The sequence below is a fragment of the Leuciscus leuciscus genome (genome assembly GCF_965113295.1).
Source record: "Leuciscus leuciscus genome assembly, chromosome: 8".
In the NCBI taxonomy this organism is placed as follows: domain Eukaryota; kingdom Metazoa; phylum Chordata; class Actinopteri; order Cypriniformes; family Leuciscidae; genus Leuciscus; species Leuciscus leuciscus.
The window spans coordinates 24,170,667-24,180,257 of record NC_138732.1 but is presented as its reverse complement, the minus strand read 5'-3'; the positions used below and the strand labels follow the sequence as shown (position 1 = coordinate 24,180,257).

The 9,591-nt window shown below is 36.7% G+C and overlaps 1 protein-coding gene across 1 annotated transcript; it reads left to right on the top strand.

Annotated features, from left to right (window-relative positions):
- The first annotated feature begins 440 nt into the window (after positions 1-440).
- thoc3 (THO complex 3) lies at positions 441-5,661 on the top strand. Its single transcript, XM_082177523.1, has 6 exons — positions 441-653; positions 1,455-1,611; positions 1,698-1,902; positions 1,983-2,144; positions 4,763-4,863; positions 4,953-5,661. Exons 1-6 carry the CDS (start codon positions 474-476, stop codon positions 5,114-5,116), a joined length of 969 nt encoding a protein of 322 aa, XP_082033649.1. The 5' UTR covers positions 441-473; the 3' UTR covers positions 5,117-5,661.
- The last annotated feature ends 3,930 nt before the right edge of the window (positions 5,662-9,591 follow it).

Sequence of the window (9,591 nt, the reverse complement as noted above, 5' to 3'; positions counted from 1 at the left end):
TTATGTTCAATTCACATTTCTATTAACATTTATTTGTATAGGGCTTTTCACATATTGTTTCAAAGCAGCTTTACAGAAAATGCATGTGTCTACATTACAATTCTAACATGTGGACATTATTTTGACTGTCAGCTCTGATAACAGATCACTCTAAATTGTAGAGTTCTAAGATAATACAAATCATGCAGTTAGCTAACGTATTCATTTTAGGCAGAAACAGCTTATTTCAGCAATTATTACAAGTTGTGATTATAATGATAAACATATATAGAACATTTGGCAGTTGTGTATGTTGATTCAGAATCGGCATCATCTGACTTTTGATCATCATAATTATGAGTTATCAAAGCATGTTTTATTTTTCTCATGTGGAGGATTTTGACATTATTTAGTATGTCATGTCACTCCCGTGCACTAGGTGGCAGTAAGTAACTAAAGATTGAGCTTAAATACACGGCGAATGACAAGCTAGCATGGCGTCCTCATACTATCAGGAGATGCAGGAGGTTTTCAGGAATAACAATAAAAGCAGAGAGTTCCCGGCTCATAGTGCTAAAGTGCATTCGGTTGCCTGGAGCTGTGATGGGAAACGTCTGGCGTCCGGATCATTTGACAAAACCGCCAGCGTGTTTGTCCTGGAAAAAGATCGACTGGTGAGGTTAATCATCTCCATCATCTGCAATGCACCCTGAATTATACAAGTGACTCATACATGTTGATTATCGTTATTATTGGTATTTAAACGACGTTTTTGCAGTTCTTGAACAGTTCTCAAATCCATGATCGATCTCCATCATTTCTGTTAGTTTGATTAGCCTTTTTTAAAGGGATAGTTCACCCAAAAATGAAAATTCTGTCATCATGTAACGTTACTCACCCTCATGTCGTTCCAAACCCGTAAGACTTTCGTTCATCTTCAGACACAAATTAAGATCTTTTTGATGAAATCTGAGAGATTTCTGTCCCTCCATTGACAGCTACGCAACTACCACTTTAAACTACACTTCAAAAAGTTCATAAAGAGATCGTAAAGCTAATCCATATGAATTGTGCGCTTTTGTCCAAATTTTGTAGAGACTCGGTCGCTTTATATGATGAACAGATTGAATTAAGGCTTTTATTCACAAATAAAAATTGATCAGCGAACATAAACAGAGGCTCAACCGAAACCGGCTTGACGCTTGAGATCAAACCTCAGAAAGCTCTCAGATTTCATCAAAATAATCCTAATTTATGTCCTGAAGATGAACGAAAGTCTTACTGGTCTGGAACGACACGAGGGTGAGTAAATGATGGAATTTTAATTTTTGGCTGAATTATCCCTTTAAGTAATACCACGTGACAACTGTAGCTACTTTCATTTAGATGGCATTTAGGTTAGCTGTGTTTAAGATAGCAATTTATTTGATTAAACATGAACTTGCTCACCCATGAATCTATATTCCATGTATCAGGTGAAGGAAAACAATTACAGAGGACATGGAGACAGTGTGGATCAGCTGTGCTGGCATCCCACAAACCCTGATCTGTTCGTCACTGCATCCGGAGACAAGACCATCCGCATCTGGGACGTACGGACCACCAAATGCATGGCCACGGTCAGCACGAAAGGTGAACCTCTAAACCTTATGTCAGTCACATCTTTTGTTCTCATGAGAGATTTATTTATCTGTGAGATATTGTCTGACAACTTTCAGGGGAGAATATCAACATATGTTGGAGTCCTGATGGTCAGACAATTGCTGTAGGCAACAAGGATGATGTTGTGACTTTCATTGATGCCAAGACACACCGTCCTCGTGGTGAGGAACAGTTCAAGTTTGAGGTCAATGAGATCTCCTGGAATAATGACAACGACATGTTCTTCCTGACCAATGGCAATGGCTGTATCAATATATTAAGGTATGTTTATCTGTAGTTTTACTAATAGGCTGTATTGTACTAATGGGAAATCAAACGTCATGTTTCTCTCTCTTTTTCAGTTACCCTGAACTGAAGCTCATACAGTCAATTAATGCCCATCCGTCCAACTGCATCTGCATTAAATTTGATCCCACTGGCAAGTATTTTGCCACCGGAAGTGCAGATGCCCTGGTCAGCCTGTGGGATGTGGAGGAGCTGGTGTGTGTTCGCTGCTTCTCCAGGTCAGCTGATCAGAATTTAGATTTTTTTTTTTTCTCATAATTTTGACTGTCATAATTGTGACTTTTTATCTCATAATTTTCACTTTTTTTTCCCCCTCATAATTTTGACTTAGTATCTCATTCCTCCAGGTCAGTTGATGCAGTCAACTGTTAACTAAAACTATTAAAAACAGTTGTTAATTGAAATAAATCTGAAATAATATATACATTTTATAATTTTTATTACATACATACATGCATATACAGTGAGGAAAATAAGTATTTGAACACCCTGCTATTTTGCAAGTTCTCCCACTTGGAAATCATGGAGGGTCTGAAATTGTCATCGTAGGTGCATGTCCACTGTGAGAGACATAATCTAAAAAAAAAAAATCCAGAAATCACAATATATGATTTTTTAACCATTTATTTGTATGATACAGCTGCAAATAAGTATTTGAACACCTGTCTATCAGCTAGAATTCTGACCCTCAAAGACCTGTTAGTCTGCCTTTAAAATGTCCACCTCCACTCCATTTATTATCCTAAATTAGATGCACCTGTTTGAGGTCGTTAGCTGCATAAAGACACCTGTCCACCCCATACAATCAGTAAGAATCCAACTACTAACATGGCCAAGACCAAAGAGCTGTCCAAAGACACTAGAGACAAAATTGTACACCTCCACAAGGCTGGAAAGGGCTACGGGGAAATTGCCAAGCAGCTTGGTGAAAAAAGGTCCACTGTTGGAGCAATCATTAGAAAATGGAAGAAGCTAAACATGACTGTCAATCTCACTCGGACTGGGGCTCCATGCAAGATCTCACCTCGTGGGGTCTCAATGATCCTAAGAAAGGTGAGAAATCAGCCCAGAACTACATGGGAGGAGCTGGTCAATGACCTGAAAAGAGCTGGGACCACGGTTTCCAAGGTTACTGTTGGTAATACACTAAGACGTCATGGTTTGAAATCATGCATGGCACGGAAGGTTCCCCTGCTTAAACCAGCACATGTCAACGCCCGTCTTAAGTTTGCCAATGACCATTTGGATGATCCAGAGGAGTCATGGGAGAAAGTCATGTGGTCAGATGAGACCAAAATAGAACTTTTTCCACTAAACGTGTTTGGAGGAAGAAGAATGATGAGTACCATCCCAAGAACACCATCCCTACTGTGAAGCATGGGGGTGGTAGCATCATGCTTTGGGGGTGTTTTTCTGCACATGGGACAGGGCGACTGCACTGTATTAAGCAGAGGATGACCGGGGCCATGTATTGCGAGATTTTGGGGAACAACCTCCTTCCCTCAGTTAGAGCACTGAAGATGGGTCGAGGCTGGGTCTTCCAACATGACAATGACCCGAAGCACACAGCCAGGATAACCAAGGAGTGGCTCTGTAAGAAGCATATCAAGGTTCTGGCGTGGCCTAGCCAGTCTCCAGACCTAAACCCAATAGAGAATCTTTGGAGGGAGCTCAAACTCCGTGTTTCTCAGCGACAGCCCAGAAACCTGACTGATCTAGAGAAGATCTGTGTGGAGGAGTGGGCCAAAATCCCTCCTGCAGTGTGTGCAAACCTGGTGAAAAACTACAGGAAACGTTTGACCTCTGTAATTGCAAACAAAGGCTACTGTACCAAATATTAACATTGATTTTCTCAGGTGTTCAAATACTTATTTGCAGCTGTATCATACAAATAAATAGTTAAAAAATCATACATTGTGATTTCTGGATTTTTTTTTTTTTAGATTATGTCTCTGACAGTGGACATGCACCTACGATGACAATTTCAGACCCCTCCATGATTTCTAAGTGGGAGAACTTGCAAAATAGCAGCGTGTTCAAATACTTATTTTCCTCACTGTATATACAAAATGAAGTGCTAAAGTGCTAAAATTCATAAACCTGAAAAATATATGAAATATAAATATAATGCAAAACTAACACAAATGCCTATAACAAAATTACTTAAAATGGAAATGAAAACAGAAAATATTTAAATAAAAGCTAATTCAAATAATTATTAAATACTGTATATATATATATAATATACAGTTTATTATATAAATAATACTAAAATAACACTGAGCCTGATGTTATGGTGTATTTACTTTAGTATTGTTACCTATGAACAATAATAAACTGAAACATGTAAATGATTTAATACAATTAATCTTGTAATAAAATATATTGTGATTTATTACCTTTTTTCAAATACAAATTTCCCCAAAAGAATACTTTTGTCGACATGTTTTATCTAATAAGATAAAGTTCTCAATCTGTTCATTTCACATCTTCATATCCATGTCCATGTTCAATTGTGCCTAAGACATATTTGTAATAGAAATTACAATCAAATAATATTTACACACTCAATTCAGTATATTTGTTTTTACAATACATAATTGTTATAAGCGTTTTTACAAAGAACAATTATTAAACATTATTATTATTATTTCCTGCATTAAGCACAGTGCTTACAGTAAAATTACGTATTGGTTCTCGCTACAATATCCCCATGAAAAATATCACAATACTAAGCTGTATTGAATTTTATTTGTCAGCAGGCAAGCACGTTGTAATTTGTTTTCTTATATTATATAATATAATATAATATACATTTTCATTCTGAATCCCATAGACTAGACTGGCCTGTGCGGACGCTCAGTTTCAGTCATGATGGTAAAATGCTGGCGTCAGCCTCTGAGGACCATTTCATTGACATTGCTGAAGTAGAGACAGGTGAGCAGATACATTTTGAAATGATCATGAAAGTTTGAATTGTGTTTTACCAACTTCTTCATGTTTGTTGTTGTGTGTTATTGCTGTAGGTGAGAAACTCTGGGAGATTCAGTGCGAGTCTCCAACCTTCACTGTAGCGTGGCATCCAAAAAGACCCCTGCTGGCGTACGCCTGCGACGATAAAGAGGGCAAATACGACAGCAACCGAGAGGCAGGGACCGTCAAGCTCTTTGGACTTCCCAATGACTCTTAAGAACCAGTGTTTTTAGGTTGTTTTGTTTTTTTCTTCAGACCTCATTTGAGGTTTAATGAATAGTTTGTTTGATTGACTTACTTTGTATTAGATTCCAACTTATTTTGAAGCAAAAGCTGTAAATAGATCAAAGATATTGTGATGTTCTGCTCTAATATTACTTGATGAGTTCCTGAATGATCAAGCTCGAAATTACAAGTATAAATAACTACTGCCTGCAGCTCATCTTCAGATCATAAGAATGTTCAACTTTTTCCAAAAAATTGCACTGTGCATGGCAACATGTTATGTCTGTGTAGAGGACTTGAAAATCATTTGACTCGAAGCACATGTTATTGTTTCCATGATTGACCATTTTGGGAATCTTGACATTCTTTTGTTCAAATGCACATCTCGTACCTCCAGTTTTAGAAATGACCAGCAGAGGGCATCATAAGCTCAAAGAGGCAAGGCACGGCAATACTGTCTAATACAGGCGTTTTTATGTTTTCTTTCTTTTTTTTTTTTTTTTACTGAAATAAACTTATTGTATTTTTTAATGAAAATTGTTTCGTGTTTATGATTTTATGGGAAACGAAAGCCTTCGCTGGAAAATATGAAGCACCATATCTGAAATGGATTTTTATTTTTATGTTTTTGGGACCTTTGCTTGTCAATTCAATTAAGAATTGTGCACAAGCTATATTTATTTATTTACTTATTTATTAATTATGTGAAGAAACAGTATTAGATTATTGGGAATTATTAGAAGAGCATCCTGAGCTTATCAGAAACTTATAAAGTTCTGTAATGCTGTAATATTGTATGTGCCATATCATAATGGCAAGTTAAATATTAAGCCTGTGTCTGATATCATATCACTACATACTAGACAAGTTGTTAGTTAAACATGTTAATTGCATTTTCAGCTAAAAAAGTGTAGCAATCTTAGAAGATCAGTCTGGATAGATTTGTCTCCGGAGGCCGTGATTTTGCCAAGCAAAGACATGTGCTGCGTCCGTAATCGCATTCTCTCTTGAGTAGCTTATTTTGAATAAGTAATTACTTCTTGTGTGCTAAAAAAAAAAGCATATGTTGTATGAATGTATGCATGGCTGTAGTTTGGACGTAGCCTACTTACATTCGCCATGTTGTCATTAACACGTGACCTCCTGTCCTGTGCGTCAGTTACTTTGTACAGTCTGCGTCGTGTCACTGTCATTCATATATCCTCACATTTTTTTAATTTGCCAGGCTATATCCCGTGGCCTCATGGAATAGTAAGGTTTCCATCGTACTATGCACACTTCAGAATCTCGCCAGAAGTAGTAAGTCATCCCAGTACTTTTTGCCTACTCTCTTAATTCGGACATCGGGCCTAAACTAGGGCCTGAAAATTGTTTAACTTATTTTGATGAGTTAAAGCAATGTAAAAACATGCTGTCATAACTTATTGATCATATCATTTTTTACAGTGTTCTTTTGTCACATACTGTTTTTCACCTACTATATAGGGAAGTATGCAATTTCGGATGCAATCTGTAACGAGTGGAAAATAAGTGTGGCCCCTTTAAGAGCTGCGCGCTCCCTGGTAAACAGTCTGCACTCTGTATGGTATAGTGTGTACCGTGCGCCTCGAATCCCACATGTATGCGGGTAATTTCTGTTTGGAGCTAAATTTTTTTCACCTTGTTTTGTTTGTTTTGGTAACGCTGTGGACGGTGGAGCCTGGGATAGACAGTTGTCAAATAAAGCGTGAGTTGTGTAAGATGCCAATCGCCTCTGTGAGTCTGTCTGGCCTAATAATTCGGCTGTGAGCTATCCATATTTTTCTTTCCCTCCTGACACAACGCGTTACAAGCCTTTAACCTTTAACAACATCTTTTGTTGATCCTGGAACAACATTCCTGTCCAAAAATATAGTCCTCCTAACCATATACCTATGCCCCTAAACCTAACAACCCATAATGTTTCTCTAAAATCAGAGGGAAATGATACGCGTATAAGATTAAGTTGAAGCATCTAACCCTGATTGTAAGCCTAAACTTTACATTAACTTTGAACCTATCCCTCAAATCTGATTGGTTGACTGAAATGTTGTTCCAGGATCAACAAGGATGGTGATCCAAGAACATGCTTGGTGAAATCCCATTCTACCCAATTTGGTGTAGGGCCACCGTGGAGCAAAACAGCATTAGTCTGCAGACTTGGAGCAGTGTCCAGTCAGCAGGGAATAGTTTGTCAGTGAGATTAGGTACAACCCCCCATCATTAATCTTTGTCCGTTGTGACAGACTTACACAGCACGCTCGTCCTCCTTGCCCACTTAAGGAGCCTCTAGTCTGGCTGGTGGCAGCTGTCCTCACCCTTCTCTGGTGACTCACCTCAGCAGGCTCCAGGGTGGCTCACTTTCTACAGGCGTCCTTCGATTGATGCTTAATTATATTTTATTTCATTTAGCAGAGGTCATTTCCCTGGTGATGTCCAGTTTCCAGGCTTTGGCCCATCACCATTATTTTCATCCTCTTGTTTATGGTTGAGGATTATCTGGGAGTTGTTCATTATTTCGGTAACATGATTTAGATTAGGGAACACATTCATTATTTATTATTGGAGTTTTCCCTCAATTATTGGAGTTTTCCCTCAATGAAGGCCTAATTATTATGGCTAGTAGTAAGGTAGTTGTTAAGTTTAGGTAGGGGTAGGTTTAGGAAAATGGTCATGCAGAATAAGGCATTAATGTGCTTTATAAGTACAAATGATCAACCAATAGTATGCATGCTAATAAGAAACTAGTTAATAGTGAATATGTGTTCCCTAAACTGAAGTGTTAGTTCTGGTCTTTGAATTTTATTGGATGAGCAACACTGAGTGCCAATATTCAAATAACATCATTATGGCAGTATAGGCCAACTGCACAAACATTTTGAATCCTTTATTTTCCAGTGGCTTTTAAAGTAAAGTATACACTTACAAAATATTTAATGGTATGCACTAATATTTAAAGGTACTGTTTGACCAAAACAATTGTATTTTTTGTTGTAGTTTTGTTCTGTTGACATAGATAGACGGATCACTTTTGTGTTTATGTGCTCGAATAATCTGGAAAATATCTTATTGGTTGGAAACAAAGGTCCAATCACTGCTTACATTTTATAGAAAACGTTGTAGCCTATATTGAAAGTAATGTAATGTTGATTTTTTTAATGGGGAAAATCTTAATCCAGAAATGTAAAAGTATGTTATTATTTCTCATTACTTGAAATACATTATTTCTCGGTAATTAAAACAAATATTTTGTTTGTAATTATTTCTCATTTCTTTCTTAGATAAACAGGCCTGAACATTTGCTGGAATTATAAGAGACTTTAATTTTCTGTAAGATGAATGACAACCCCTCTTTTTCATTTGTTTACTTTTTTATTTCTCTCACCAATTTTATTGGTGTGCCTTGCTTTATTATTCATTTATTTGGACTTATGAATACCATTGATATATGTTTATTATGTTTAATTGCAAAAAAAACAAAAAACATTAACCAGTAGGTAACAAGAGCATAAAAGTGTTAGCACTGTCCAAGCATACAATTTTAGCAGTTTACAATGAGTTCAGTTTACAGAAATGAAATAATAAACATTGATTGAACATTTAATTTATGGGGTTCTAAACTAGAGAATCCTTCTTGGACATACATTTATTTAACAGTTATTTAGATGAGCTTCCCTGATCAATTCTAGGCCTACATCTATCTTTAATATGACTAAAGATGTTTGGTTCATGTTTTCCTCAAGTAAGGACGATGTTGCAGAACATCTAGTAATCTGCTTAATTTTGTAAGAACATTTACATTTTTGATGTAGGTACTAGTTTTAAAATTGTTTAACATTTGCATATTGTATAAGAATGAGTCATAATTTGAATATTATACAATCAGATGATAAGAGTGTTTGCATTTAAATGAACTCAGATTTATTAAGAATGGAAGAATGATCTTGTTAAAAGAACAGCTACCGGTGATAAAATAAATGAAATCTCTGACCGAGGGAGAATGAATCTGTCTTAAAATAACTTAAATTTACTGCATTTTATCAGGACTGCTGACATGAGGATGATTAATGTGTGTGTTTATTGATATTGATCATATAGTTTTATTGTGTTTATGATCTATAGTAAGTATGCATTTATTGGCCAAGATGCATAAAGCCTAATGTTTCTTTTAACTACTTTTTTTCTAGCTTCAGGTAACAGTGGAATTGTGTTCACGTTGTCATATGCCATTAAACACCATTGGTTAAACACATGCAGAACGCACACAAACACACAAATGAAGAGGCAGAAGTGAAATGCTTTCTGCTTTTCTCTGCTAAAATGACACGACACATTTTCGTATCTCCCCTAATTTCCATTTCAATAGATAGAGCTTCCAGGTCCCTTATGAGACTCTCTCAGTCCCTCAGGTCTTAATGGATTAGTTTCTTCACCAGCCATATTATTGGC